At 30.2% G+C, this 16,320-nt stretch overlaps 1 protein-coding gene across 9 annotated transcripts in view; it reads right to left on the bottom strand.

The window, feature by feature from the left end:
- The window catches only part of MYO16 (myosin XVI), an 899,069-nt gene that overhangs the window by 382,668 nt on the left and 500,081 nt on the right, over positions 1 to 16,320 (bottom strand). For all 9 annotated transcript variants that reach the window (XM_074299517.1, XM_074299521.1, XM_074299522.1 and 6 more), the window contains one exon: positions 8,876 to 8,993. In XM_074299517.1, coding sequence (XP_074155618.1) covers positions 8,876 to 8,993 — 118 coding nt within the window. The remainder of the gene's footprint in view (positions 1 to 8,875; positions 8,994 to 16,320) is intronic.

The following is a 16,320-nucleotide window of genomic DNA, read 5'->3' as shown; positions in this document are numbered from 1 at the left end:
CTATTTATAGGGAATTTAAGGGAAAATTATTCTTCTAGTTTGTCCCCCCACATTCTAATTAAAATTGGTAAATTTTCATTGAGAAAACTTTTTCTATTGAGGTAAATTAACAGGTTCTCTGCAAGGTATATTATTAAAAGGATGTTGTTGTTGTTGTTTGACCTCTGTTTTCAAAGAGACTGTGATATCAGTGATATGATGTCAAGATATGCAAGTGAATAGGATTTCTGTGATGGAGGGCTGTGCAAGGTCATCTGCTTTATTTCCTGTCTAGAGCCATTTGGGTCTAGTGACCAGATATATAAATTAGGACAACTGGAGATAGCCCAGGGTACGATAGGAGACCTTGGCCTTTTAAAGTTAGGTTTGATTGAGGCTGTACCCATATAATGATTAAGAGTAGGTAGAAATTGAGGCAAAGAATGGCCTCTTTCACCTAGTTAAAAAAAATCTATCTATCTATCTATCTATCTATCTATCTATCTATCTATCTATCTATCTGTCTGTCTGTCAAAGGAATACCTGGGGACCCATATTCTGGGAATTTACAAGTCTGTTATCAACAATATTAGTTAGTAGAACAACAATTTCAATCTGTTTGAACAACTATCTCTTCAACCTTTTGCTATTATCATCAGTAAGAGATAAAATGCTTGAACTGCATAAAGAATATGTAAATTATAGAGGTCTTCTGGTACACATACGGGACTCCACAGTCAATGTATTTATAGGATGACAGTTCTCAGAAAGGCAGATGACCTTAATTATCTATTACAACTTAATTATAAACAGGACCCTACTAAAATAATTTATTGATTGTTACTTACATTTATAGCCATTAATCCATTTGTTATTTGACCATAAAATAAATGCAAGCTAAGAACAAGTTCCATTATTTATACTGAATGTGCTATCAGGAAGTGCTCAGTTCAAGCAAAAGAGTCAAAGTGAGATTAAAAGTATTGAAAAGACTTCTCATTTAAGTCTTAACAGGATTGTATATCAAGACCTTCATTTTTCATTAAGTAAGGAGAAAAGGTCTTCAAAAACTCAAGTCTGGATGTCAACAACAATAACAACAAAAAGATTTTCTCTTTCTTTCTCTCTTCCTCCCTCTCTCTCTATCTCTCCTTTCCTCCTTTTTAAAATATAGCAGAAAATTACCACTATTAAGTACCACATTAAAGAGTGTGGGTAGAAAAGCAGAGAATAATGCAGTAGTATGCTTCAAAAACATTCTTTTTCCATTTTGTAATTGCCATTTTAGCTGAGGAGATTTTTAAATGCAATATCAGATATTAAGTTTTATTTTCTTTTTGATTTTTAAACAAATCCATTTCTGAATTTATTTCCTCCATTATATTTTTTATTATATTAATGATATTAATTCTTCAGATAAACCAGAATACAGAAGTATAAAAATTTTTTCCTATTAACCTCAGACACATATGCAATGAGATTCCTTAATTGAGTCATTTTCCCCTTTTTCATCAAGGAAAGGAATAGAGAGGTGAGAGTAGAAGGCTTAGTGGGGTAGCCCTCATGATTATCACACTTCTACACTCAGGGATACAAATGACACGTTCACATGCTGATTTTATAATATGTGTAAGCTTTATTTAAAGCAGCATTCAAAATTAATCAAACTCCACCCCATAGAGCTACTTCAAAACCTTCCATTTGAATTAGGGAAAAAAATGTAATTAGTAATCATCCTTGTTAGCTCATCTCCAGCAGGGAGAAAAATTGCTAAGGATTAACAGCTTTCTGATCAGTAGGGTTTCAAAAATTATCTTAATGGACATTTTCCTTTCTAAAAATGTAAAATAAAATAAACTACCAGGGGAACTAAATATTCTCCAGAAGGAAATGTATTTTTTCTTCTATATAACTGAAATGAAATTGTTATAATTGAGGGAAGGTAATTGGTTTCTTAGCTAAAGAGGCACCTGGGATTTTTCAATTCTAAGTGTGTCCATTGAAAGGATGAACATTTCTTTTTACTAATAACTTGGACTGAAAGACTTTAAATTTTTTTTTAGAAAAAAACTTTCAATATGAATTTTCTAAACTATACCTTTTTGGTGTGATTAAATATTATGTATGGTATAAATGGTAGAAAGATATTCTGCAGAGATTTTTTTTTTTTAGACTGGATATTTTTCAGTGTACACTAAATTAAAAAAAAGAAAGAAAATGTATTGTATACATGTATATATATTCATATATGTATTCATGCACAGATATTATATGTATATACACATGTATTATGTGAATGTCATATGTCTGCACATGCATACATATATACACACACTTACATACATACATATATCTTGTCCCTAAAAAGTATTGCAATGTCCTCAATGATTCCAGCAGTGTCTTTAAACCTCCCTCAAAAGCCACTGTTCTACCATGACTTCAATTCCCTACAAAACCATAATTTGGACATTTCCTCCCTCCACATATTAGAAACTCAATAAAATTATGTTAATTGATTAATGATACAGTTGACTTCTCCCGTGTTCAAATATCCCCTAATTCTTTCATCTCATTCATACGTGAAGAAATAGAAACGTCACTGGGTTTGGATTCAGTTGATTCTAATTAAAACGGTTGGACTGGATTATTGATAAAGTATCTTCCAGCTATAACATTTTATGACTCTTACTTCTATCATTTGATATCCTTAAGCACTTCCAGTAAATCATATAATTTCTCTAAAACTCATATTCTTCATGCTTAAAATGCAGATAATGAGAATCATCCCAGAATTATTGTAAAGAAAAGTATAGTCCCACCATAGCTGCCCCACCTCCTCCTTGAAATGTGTTCAGTTATTATCCTTGTTTAGGAGAGTCAAAGCTTGAAGTGGTCTTGTGGTGCTTGTTCAGCATGTCCCAAGGCAGTGTGGGCAAATGTATTATTACAATGGCAATAAAACTTGGTAGAGTTTGCAGGCAAATAGAATGAAAACTCTTTTACCTTAGCAAAAATGTTTCCTCTGGTAATGACATAATCTTACTATATAGGCTAAGCACAGTCTTATCAAGAAAGCAGTTAGCTATATTGCTTAGTTTTTGTCAAAGAAGCAGCCAAACATCAATTATATTACAACTACATTCTCTATGATTTCTTAGCATTCTTAAATATTCAAAAAATTAAATTTAAATCTATATCCCAATTTATTTACTATTGGATAAAGCATTATTGTGACTGAATGACCATGTTGATAGGCCCACAGAGAAGCTGTTCTATTGGAAGCTGTAAGAAACTCCAAGAAAAATTTGGAAGAACAAAAATGTAAAATGATGATTTAAAAAATTGCAATGTTTAAATTTTTGTTTGCATGTTGTCAGCATATGCCTTCTTTTAGCAAGCTAGGAACAATTTAATTTCTGATTTAGCATATGATTAGGAAGAATATTTAATTGAAGTAGGAAGCTATTTTAATAACATTTAATAATATTTTAATAACACCCACCTGTGAGCCACTAAAGTAACTAATTCTTTCTCCTACCTAACTAAATTTGCTCTAATTAGTTTTTAAAATTCAGTTTTAATGACTGGATTTTCCTATTTCACCTAAGCTGGAACTATTGGGGTTACTCACAGGCTTAATTCTGCTACTGATTGACAGAGTAATTATGATCTACTCCATTTCCAATCTGAAACATCCCTCCTCAGACAATTTGTTGGTCTTGTTCCACTGCTAGAGGCTCACCCAATTGATGCCAGACTTGGTAAGGAAACCTAATTTACTTATCTCATTGAAACTCAGAATTCCAAAGCTTGAGAGAAATTCGAACCTCAGCTTCCTTGGTAGCTTCAATTTCTGGGTCAAATCACCATGCACAGCTTCTAATTATTCTAATTAATTCTAATTAATTATTTTCATACATAGCATAATGAAAGAAATGCTAGATACCTGATCTTAAGTGCCCTTTATTCAAATCTTCTTTCTAATACTTACAACTTGTGTGACTCTATTCAGATCAATTAAAACTTTTGTAGCCTAGTTCCTCATCAATAAAATGAGGTGGCTCCTTTCTAAGACTTTCAGCTCTATACTATGGCAGTTACAAAATTTATTTGAGGGAATTTTTTATGCTGCTTGCTCTGCACCAAAATGATTAATTATATCTTTGATTTTATTTTAAAAGGGTTATATGTCACCAAATATGTAAATTGGCCTAAATATCAATAAACAAGACTGGGTTAAGCTTTAATTCCATGACTATAACTTCAGAGGAAATTGAATTTAAATAAAAACTTAAGGAGGCTTTCTTGGTTTTTTGTTTGTTTTTGTTTTTGTTTTTGTTTTTTTGTTTTGTTTTGTTTTCTTTTCTTTTCTGTCATTCAGATCGAAAGTTTCCAAAAGCCTGCGAATTTAAATCTTGACCTCATAGGAGACTGATGATATTCACTGTTATTGAAGAAAGGTGTGTATTGGAGAAATGTATTCTATATATCCTATTTTACTTAATTTTCATAAACTTCCTTAATTTCTATTAGAAACAACTGAGACAAAGTTAATATGCCTTGTTTAAAAAAAACTAACAAAAACTATATTTTTAGGATGTTAAGAAAAGATAAAGGTTAAAAAGTGAGGCATTTACTAATCTTGATGAAAGAAAGGGATAACAATTGAACATATAAATTATTTTTGAGGACTTTCAGATAAAGAAACTTCCTCTACCAATTGCAGGTAAACATCTTAGCAATTACTTGGCTCTCTCATTGACAAGTCTAGGAATTAGCCCATGGTCATACAGCCAACATATATTAAAAATAAAACTTAAATGCAGGTTGAATGAATCAAAGGCTAAGACTAGCTACTATGCCGGAAAGAGAAATGACAAGATACATTAAAGGAAACATAATATGAATAATATGAAAGAAGAAAATGATAGACAACAAAAATAATTCAGTATAAAAGACTTGTCATGTATATGCAACTTCAGGATCTTTGCCAAGAAAACCCTAAATGGAGTCATGAAAAGGCTGACACAACTGAAATATCTACCTATGTATACCCTACAAAGTATAATTTGATTATGGCTATTTGGCTTTTGTTATTTTTGTTTATTTTGTTGATAATTCAAAAATTCCAGAAAGATGTATTAAGAACCTTCTTCATGCAAAGGACACTATGTTTAGGGGAATTCCAAAGTTTTTAAATATCTCACATGTCCTGCAATAATGGCATTTTTATTCTCCTGCTTTTGACTTAGTTAGATGGGAAGAGGGCAAATACCAATTTAGTAATTAAATACCATAAAACAAATATTATTTTTATTGATTTTGCTGTTAATTAGGGAAAGGACTAGCTCATTATATTTTACATTATATTTCCTATACACATTAATTTAGCTCAGGACTATACAAAATCTACTCATTGTCACAGCAAATAAAAGCTTTTGGGGTATAAAAGTGCTATTGAATCATATCACTTGGCAATTTATTGCTAGTTATTACAGCATATCAAGCTAGAATAAAGAAACAGAACAATAGAATAATAGAGTTTTAAGGGATTTTAAAAATCATCTATTCCAAAAATCCTTCCTCCAACAAAAATCTTTTCAGCATCATCCCTGAAAAATGGAAACTACATATCTATTTAAAAATTTTTAATGACCAAGAACATATATCATCTATTCAGACAAATATTACACCTACATCTTTTGGCTAAGTTTCTCTCCTTCCCTCTCCCTCCCCTCCTGCTCTTTATCTCCCCTCCCTATTCCTCCTCCCCCTTCTCCCTTCTTCCCTCCTTCTTCGTCTCCTCTCTTCCTCTCCTTCTCTCTTCCTTCTCTCTCTCTCTTACACACACACATAGATGTATGTATATGTATGTGTGTGTATATATATATATATATATACATATATATATGTATATGTATTTATGTATGAAAGGTAGTGAACTGTAAAAACACTTTACTCAAGTCCTATTTGATACATACTGTATGATCTTTAATCACTGAACTTTTCAGGAACCTAGGAAATTCAGAAATATAAGTTGCAGAGAAAGTACCATTTCTTACTATTTTATGTTTGTAATATTTATTTTATGGATTGTTCTCTATGCATATTTGATAAAGTATATAAACATTTTATAGATAGATGTGTGTGCATGCGTGTAACTATTACTAACAACAAATTAAGCAGCTATCATAATTCATGTTGGCATTCAAAGTCAGTGGAGTGATTTTAAAATTCTCCTCTTTAAAGAAAGAAATTCTGTGGAACAGATAATAATTGTCATCAATTCGTAGTCTCTGTCTATAAAATTAGTTTTTACTTTTACTTTTTTACTCTTTAACATAATTTTATTCAAGTCATTTTGGAGGTAATTGTGTGTATATGTGTATGTGTGTGTAATTGTCCTCCAAAGCAAAAATATATATTTTTTCTCTGTTATACTTTTGAATCCTACCAAGATAACTTGGATTTTACTGGGTAAATTTCTTTCTTAAAGACCAGCACTTAAAACAAAATCAGTCAGATTCTAAATGACCACCAATAGATCCTAGACCAAACCCCATTTGGTCATTGTTTGGTTCCTGATTGACTCAATGTAAATAGCAATCATTTCTGTTTTGGCCAAAAATCTTGAGGATCTTCCCCTCCCTTTAATTCATTCATTTAGATTATTTTGGGTCTAGGTAAAAGAGGGGATACTTTGTCTCAATTACTACCTAGTTTTAATCACTGAATGGGTGAGGCCTCAGTTGAACTGAGATCTGTTGAAGACTTTAGCTAAAAAAGGCCAAGGTCTCCTATTTCATTCAAGACCATCTCCAGCCATCTTTATTTATATCTTGCCACTTGACCCAGATGGCTGGGGAGGGGAAAGGAAAGCAGGTGACCTTGTACAGCTCCTCCCCTCACTTAAAATCAATTCACTTGCATATCATGGCCTCACATCCCAGAAGTCATGGAACTCTGATAACAAAGGGCAAACCACTACAGCAACCTTCAAAACTTGAGTTAAAAAAAAAAAATAAGCTAAAAACAAACAAAAAAAACAACTATGACCAAGTAGCCATATTCAAAATATGCTGTGTAGGGTCAATAAATATGTCATTCAATAAACATATCTACATATAAATATCTTTCTTAATAATTTTTATCTTGGAAAGATAAATTATTAATTAAATGATAAATAAATTAATTCTGGAGGAAAATAAATCATTTAAATTTCAATTCAGAAAAAATAAAGTATGATGAGATTTCTAGAAAACATTTTTCATTGCCTAAAGACTTCACCTAGAAGTAGTCAAAGGTGGTGATCATCAATACAAAACTGATCTTATGAGGACCAGATATTCTCAATTTTCAATACTATAACTTGATGGAATATGAAATAGATCATATAGGAAGTCCCATTATACAATAAATTGTTAGCAATCTACAGAATCCCAAACATTCATTTAAAATATCAGAGAGGATAATGGTGGACTAAATTTCTGGGGGGAGAAAACTCAGCCTATATCCCTATTCTTCTTAAAGTAGAATCATTTTTAAGATGGGAGTCCCTTGACTCATTATTGCCATAAAGTGTTAGGAAAGATGATTACAGAATTTTCCTTAACAACAACAACAACAACAACAAAAACCAACTCATTCCCTATCCCTAATTTTCAGAGTGAGTTGTTTTGTTTTGTTTGTCTGTTTGTTTTTACCAGTTTCTCAAAAAGTTATTCTTTAAAACATAATGACATTCAGAGCATGAATCAATTGATTTACTAGTGTTCTTTCCCGAAAAATTGGGAAAAGCACCAGAATTAGAGTCAGAAGACCCCTTCATATTTAAAGCCCAAGTCTCAGAAATTGGACTTTTTTTTAGTAGTCAATCTTCCAAAATTACATTTTTATGTTAATAATAAGCATTTGTAGCAATGACATAGTTTATGAGCTTATTTACTAGTCAGTTTTATATTTTTTTCCTTAAATTATACTTATCCTATTATATATTTATTTAGAAAAAAAATCTTTATAATATACCAAATTTAAAAAATAATCGTAGGTCTGATTTTTCTTCAGTATTAATTACATAGAAGAAAAAAATATCATTAAAGATGAGAGAACAAAATTGGCACCAGAGGTGTGACAGAGGTTAATTATTTAGCCTCAGTTTCTTGGTCTATAGGAAAAGAATAATATTTGTAATGTTTCTTCAGAATGCTGCTGCTAAGAAAGCATCTTGTAAATTTCAGCTTATTATATAAATATGAAGTAAAAACAGTAATGATGGACTTCATTGTATTCTCATTAGAAAACTGACCTGAACTGATCTGCTCAATTTCATTTTGGTGACTATCTTGATGTGCTGATTTTATTAAAATTGTTCTTGAAACAGGGTTCATTTGAGTTCTGGTTTTAGAAAGTTAATGTGATTTCTTTCAATTTGAGTTTTCTAGTTTGGTTGAGTGCACATCCCAGATTATCATAAAACTTAATCATATAGAATAGCATTTTGAAAATGCTCTCCCTTAGGTCTCAGTTATTGCAACCCAAGGTTGTAGCAGTATTTAAAAATCCATGTCTCAATTATTAAGATCAGTAATTGAAAATATTTTCTCAGTCTTGGTCCTTGTTACAAAAGGCAAGATGTGAAAAGAAAGTAAAAAGCTTATTTCAAGCAAGCCAATATTTGAATTGACAGCAGAAGCATAAACAGGACTCTAATTAAGCCATTTGCTAATCTGTTTTCCCTGTAGCTGTCAAATTTGGTCTTTAGCCATGATAAATCTATTAAAGTAGAACAGAAATGTTGAGGACATGTTTTACTGTAATTCTTTATCATTTCTTGGGTGCCTCTGCCATCTTGTGGTTCAGCAAGGGATCTATGTTTATTCCAACAATTTATCCTTACCTCCTGTTAAAGATTTTTTCTTCTCACAGAACTGTAGTTCAAAATATTTTATAAAACAACTGGATAAGTCATTAAGTGTTGTCTTAGCATGTCCAAAAGCTTCTAAAATACAGTTGACCTGTAATATAACAAAACAGTTTAAAATGCATATGCATGATGGAAACAGGGCATTTTTTAGATTTTAAAATTTTCTTTCTATTTGCATTACAAGGATTCAAATAAACTGAATCATCTAAATCACAACTACTTAAACTTTTGCCACTGGCCACCCCTTTCCTTCCAAAAATTTTCATGTGACCCCCATTATAGAACTATATAAAATAGATATACAAATTCAACCTTAGCTGATAATAAATCATAATTTTACAACCCCTACATTCATTTACAAGACCCCATATGGGGTCACAACCCATAGTTTAAGAAGCTGAGCTCAAAATAATAGTTCTCCCCTGAGCGTTGCAAACTTTTTTTTTTCCCCTATACTAGGTCACCTAGCATAGAATCTAGCTTAGGACCTAGGTTAGAGCACCCAATCTTGAAATATACTTGTACCAAATAATTGCAAAATAACTTTCTCTCACCATTTATAACATGTAGTGAACAAACAAAATCTTTTTTTTTGAGGAGTATCATAAATTATTTTTTAATTTTTACATAAATAATGGTACAATTGTTTCTTCCAGGTAATGAATTTGAGTTAACAGTATGAAATAGTAGATGTAGGACTGGATTTTTAATTGGAAAGACATGTTGAAATTCTGCTCTAGCTATGTCTCTCTAAGCAAGTCATTCAACTTCTTTATGACTTCGTTTCTCATGTTTAAAACTGAGATAGCAGAACATTTGGTAAAATTTAATATCCTATACAAATACAAGCTGCTGCTATTGCTATCATCATGTAGTTGCTTTCCCATGTAATACTGAGAAATTCCATTAAATTGAGGATATTTATAGTTACAGCAATTTTATTAGCAAACCACCCATTAAATAACAGGTCTTGAGATGATTTATATAATACTGTTTTCCAAAAGAGCCTTTTTCTGTTTCTTTCTGCTGTGTGTGTCACTATGAGTGATCAAACCATGTTCCAAAGAATGACAGAATTATATAAGGGTCACCGTTATATTTCAGAAAATTTTGTTTCACTCCAGGAAATCACAGTCAACTATCACTTCCTTTACCCTAGATAGTTTTCCTGAATGAATTAACTTGTAGGCTGTTCCGCTGTCCTAGAACTGAATTATTCTTATTGAATAATGACATTTTTATTTGTATTTTCTTGGTTTAACAATAATTTTTCAAGTAGTTGTTATATAAAAATACCTCATTTACCCCCAAATAGATTTCAATTATGAAAGATTACAAAAATATTGAGTTTAGTATATAACAAACAGAAAATGATATGAGTAATGGGTTTAGGGTTGTAAATATAATGTATTAAGATCTTTTCACTAAATGTTTTTATGCTGAATGTGTGGCAAGTAGAGTTGTGAATTCCTAGAAATATGAATTTTTTTATCCTTTTTAGTTATAGTATTCAGAACTGTGTTTGGCACATGCTAAAGTGCTTAATAAATACTTAATGAAAATTAATGACTAAAATGAATTTAAGTTGCAGTATTTCCAAGCATTTAGAAATGTGGCTAACTTTTAAACTTTTAAAACATAATCTGCTTCCCAATAAAAAAATGAACATACTAAAAATTTACTGCTATTATTTTTAAAGAAAGAAAAACTAAAAGGCAAAAATTAGCAAGTTTTAATACTAGATATTACTAATAATATAATTTTAAATAGAGTTATGTTACAGTTCACAATTAATCTATTTTGTCTTATCTAGTGATATACTAGTTGATATTTTAAAATATTAACATTTTTAACTAATGAAAAAAATAGAAGGTAGTAACTTGCTTGTGCATCAATGTTAATGTTTGATATTAGTGATTGAACAATAATATTTAAGATAAATATCTAAGAAATTATTTTCAAACTTTTATTTATTAATCTTTTACTTCTTAATGATCCTAATTGTATCATATATTAAAGTTTACAAAATAAAGAGATATAAAAGAATTGACAGCTACATAAATATGCAAGGTTTAAAGGTTAAAGAACTATAAAAGTAGAAAAGAATGTTGCATTTATTTTGTCTGTGTTCTGTTAAAATATGTATAAATATATTTTTTCTCTTCCATAATAATATAATTTTCTTGAGGATAGGGCATGTTTTAGTATTACCTTTATATAGTCAGGGCCTATCACACAGAAGATACTTCTAATAATGTTTGTTGTTGTTAATTGACTGACAGAAGTAATCAGAAGATCTATGTCACTATTTTCTATACTACTTTGAGCAAAGTATTCGATTTCTTAACCATTGTAAGTCTGGACCTAATGAGCATAAACTTTGTAGTTTTAGTATTCATCCTACTAGAAGTCTGTTAAGGACCACACTTAAGTGTGAAGGGGCAGGTCAATTCTTTAAAAACCCTCACATCTGTGAATCATTTCACACTTAAAGGAACTGCAACTCAGCCTTTACTGACACAGATGTTGCTTGTGGATTGGGAATGAAATAAATTGGAGACAAGAGGGAAGAGGAGAGAGGTTAGATATTGCAACTGCCTCTCGGTCTCCTTGTATTGTTACCATCCTTTCTTATGAAGGGATCTATTCTGCTGGTCAGAATTAGATACTCAGCAGCTATTAGCAGATAGTTCTGGAACATAAATCCTTCATTCCATGATTCTGATATGTTATTTTTTTTATCTAAGGTAATCACCATTATTAATTTTGTTCTTTCCTACTCTTTTGCCACTAGAGAAATATGACTGATTTTATTCACTTTAAGATTATAGTGAATAACTTTATCTAAGCCATGGTTTCTACTTAAGAATCTGTTTTGTAATAATCTACTTTTGAATTTCTAAGTAGATCCCCTAAATCATCCTTCATAATTGTGCTATTTTTTTCTCTTTCTTTATGTCGCAAATCACCAAATAACTTCCTATCATGAAATCAATCATTAATCACTACCCTAAATTGTCTGCTGTATTTCTTTAAAATTCTCTCCTTTCCCCCCCCCCCTCTAATCACTAGAAAGAATACATTTTTCATCTAATCATTCTTACTATATCTTCCAATTTGCTCCCATATCCTACAAAATTTTGCTCTGTAAGTCATTTCCTCTGCCAATACATCTCTATTTGCTGCTATGTACTAACCCTTTCCCATGTCTCTTGTTGACAGAAGAATTTTAGGATTCTCTAAATTAAAATAAAAAGTCTTCCTTACAGGTAGCAGAGAAAAAAATCTTTATGATAGGATTCTCAGATGCATAAATTATTTCCAGAATATAAAATATATTAAAATGTATCAGAATAAGAGCTATTCTCCTAAAGAATATTTTCAAAGGATATGACCAATCAATTTTCCAAGAAAGAAATTCAAACGATAAATAGCTGTATTTTTTAAAAATTCAAATTGCCAATAGAGAAATCTATTTTCATTAATTTCACATACTTGTATTTTTTTAATGGACTTCAGGATTCTCTTTTGATTTTCAAGTTTTTTTAATTTCATTTTTAAAAATTTGATGGTTTTACTATCACTTTAGTTGGTCAATTTTTTTTTTCTTTTTTGGCAATAAAACAATTTAAAGATATGAAATTTCTCCTAATGACTATTTTGGTTACAATAAATTATTCTTGGCATATTTTTAATTGATTTCATTATTTTTAATGGAATTATTTGTTTTTCTATGATTGTTTATTGGCTTAACAATTCCTTAAGTTTGTTATTTTTCTTCAGTTGATTTTTAATATTTTTTCAATTTATTTAATATAAATTACTTTATATTATTTTTGTTACTTTATGATCAGTAAAGGCTGGGCATAACAATTCTGCTTTTCTGAATTTTTGTGAGTTTTTATATCATAAGAAATGATTATATAAAACTAAAATATGTATATTCCCTTTCTAGTTCTATTCAACTATTTTCACAGATTTATATTAATTTTTTCTAATAAGTCTATTCAGGTCTTTAAGTTCCAATTTTTTTTTCTTTTACATTTATCAAGATCTGATAGATAAAATTATAATTTAATTTAATTGTTATAATTTAATTGGTTATTTCTCTTTTTATTTTCATTTCAATTAAGTATTGAGAAGCTTTCACTGGCTGCATACATGTGAAATATTCAAATCAGTTCATTCCCCAGAATGTAGTTTCTCTTTTTAGCTCTTTAAATTGTCTATCATTACTTCTGCTTTGAACTAGATTTCTGTTAGTTACATATAAATGAAAAGACACTATCTATCTATCTATCTATCTATCTATCTATCTATCTATCTATGTGTGTGTGTGTGTGTGTGTGTGTGTGTGTGTGTGTGTGTGTGTGTATAACTCATACTTTCAGATGAGGTCTCTGTAATAAAGAGTTTTTACCTATATGTTTTACTTTGTTATGAGACATCTCATAAAGGGGAATAACCTGTAATTAGTAGAATTGTAAACAAAAATATTGAAAAAATGAAATTTCATATTAAAACACCTCAAGTTCTATTTAACAAAAAAAAATTAGTATGGCAAAATTGATGAAAAATGAACATAGCCAATGTTTCCAAAGTTTGAGGAAAAAGGCACCTTAAAGATAATCATATTAATTAATCAATTGGGGAATCAGACAAATAACAACATATCTTCACAATATATGTGAACATATATTCTCTCTCTACATATTTGTCATAATATTTATATAGAATACAATTGTGCAATAAAAATGATGGAAGAGATTTTTTTTGGAGAATATATGAAGATTTGCATACATTTATGCAGTAAAATGAGTAAAACCACAAGAAAAAAATTGTACAATAACAACAGCATTGTAAAGGTGAAAGACTTAAGAATTCTTATTAATACAATGGACCAATCATGATTCCAAAGGACAAATAAATGATGAAGCATGATCCCCATCTTCTTCCAGAGAGGTAATGGACTCAGAATAGAGAATATCTCACATTTTGAACATGATCAGTGATGGAATTTGTTTTACTTGACTGTGAATATTTGTTACATAGGTTTTCTTTTTCTTTTTTTTTTCCCTGTAATGAACAGGGGAGGAGAAACAGATTTTTTTTTCCATTAAAAATGAAATAAAAATAAAAGTTTTCCCTTGACTATTTCTTTTTTTTTTTTTTTTTACACTTTTTATTTTATTTTTATTAAATGTTTTTAATTTTCAAAAGATATGTATGGATAATTTTTCAACATTAGCACTTGCAAAACCATGTGTTCCAATTTTTCCCCTTCCCCCACCCTCTCCCCTAGATAGCAAGTAATCCAATATATGCTAAACATTTCCCTTGACTTTTCTATTATACCCTAATTTTTGAACTATATGCACTATTTCTACTATATACTCTTTTTCCCGCTTAGGCTCAAATATTTACAATTTCATATTCCTCTTTTGCTGGTTCTTCTATCTCTTCTTAAGTAATCAAAATATTTCTTCTTTTGTGATTTTCAGTCCTCTTCTTCTTTTTTTTCCCCCCTCTATCCACTTCCCCTTAGAAATATCATTCACTCCAATAGATTCAATTACCTTTCATCTCCAGTCTGGACTTTTGTAAGGAGTCTCATCAAACAATCATGTATTAAGGGATAATTTTGTGTTAGCACTGAGGTTTATAAAGTAAAAAGGAAACTTATCATGAAGAAGTTTCTATTCTATTGGGGGGAAACCATGAACACTAAAATGTCAACCTGAATACAAAATGAAAATGTGATTTTTTCGAGGGGTACAAGATTAATAATTATGGATACATTTTTTAAAAGATCTATTGAAAAATTGAGTTGTACTTGAACTGATAGTTGAAGGCTGCAAGGGATTCAAAAAGTAGAGCTGAGAAAGAAGAGCATCCCAAGCATGGATGATAGTCTATGTGAAGGCATAAGGTAAGAGATAGAATATTATATCCCCAAGTCAACATTGATTAGGTCAGAAAAAATGTGGAAGAGGAGAGTAATATAAAAGGAGGCTGGAAAATGGGTAATACAAGATTATAAAGGGCTTTAAAAGCTAAACAAAAAGTTTTATTTGATTCTAGGTTCAAAGATGATCAGGTAGTCAAGGAAATATGAGAATATGAGTAGCATGATCAGATCTGTGATTAAAGAAAATCATTTTTGGGAGAGGGAAATAGATATCACAGGGAATTTTAATTAGTAGGCCATTAAAATAATCTAGATGAATGGTGAAAAGAATTTGAATAAGATATTAGATATATGATGAAAGAGAAGTAATAAAGTGAGAGATATGAAAATAGAAATGGCAAGATTTTTTTATAATGTGATGTGAAGAAATAAGGATGTCAAAGATGATATTGAATTTGCAAACATAGTAGACTAGAGAAAATGGTGGTACCTTCAACAGCATCAGAACAGTTCTGAAGAAAGGTTAATTTGGGGATCAGGTTGAGTTCAGTTTTGTACATGTTGAGTTGGAGATGTATCCAGAAAGTCCAATTTAAAATGTATAAATCTCACCTAAATCCACATAATCCTTTTTTTTTTTTTCATCATGATGGTACTCACAGTCATATTTATATGCTAAAGTCATACATAGATACTCCAGGTATTTTCATCACCCTTTTCCAAACATCTACTATGGCTTTGCTAATTCTGTTATCTATGCTTGGAATGACTTTCTTAGTGTTCCTCATTAGCTCAATACCCAACCATTCTTTAGAAGTCTTCTTCTCTGAAGAATTTCCTCATTATTTTTATCTTCAATTACTTTCTTCTTTAGCATTTGATATTCACCATTAATGAGTTTTGCAGATACTTGTCTGTATTATAGTTTTTTTATGTCTGTATCTTACTCTTATTAGACTAGGCAGGGAATACATTTTATTTAAATTTTTATCTTTCCTTATATTTAAAATCCCAATCCATGGCATATGATATATGTTTATCAAGCACTGCTTATTGAAAATAAATCTAAATACCTCTGGTCTTCTTTTTGCTCTTTTATAAAAGGAAGATGTTGGGCGAGATGATATCCAAGATATTTTCCTAAAATTTCATCACTTTGTAATAAAATATCATAATATATTCATGTTGTACCATTTGGAATTTGAATTAATCAGCAAACATTTATTAAACAAAATTACATAAAAAGCACTTTTCTAGGCAAAGACAAAAATGAAACTCCCCGAATCACAACAGCTTGTATTTTATTACAAGAAAAACATGCACATATACATTATACTATTTTATATAATGCACATATACACATGCATATATAATGTATGCATTTACATATATTTACATACATATATATTCATAACATGTAGGTATGCATTCTGGTCTTTTATGTTGACAGCACATATATAAACTGCGCTAACACATAGTATATATAGGCATGTATCCATTCTTTTGGAGA

This window comes from Sminthopsis crassicaudata, chromosome 3 (genome assembly GCF_048593235.1).
Source record: "Sminthopsis crassicaudata isolate SCR6 chromosome 3, ASM4859323v1, whole genome shotgun sequence".
NCBI lineage: Eukaryota > Metazoa > Chordata > Mammalia > Dasyuromorphia > Dasyuridae > Sminthopsis > Sminthopsis crassicaudata.
Note: the sequence above shows the minus strand (reverse complement) of the source record. Positions and strands in the feature narration are given on the sequence as shown.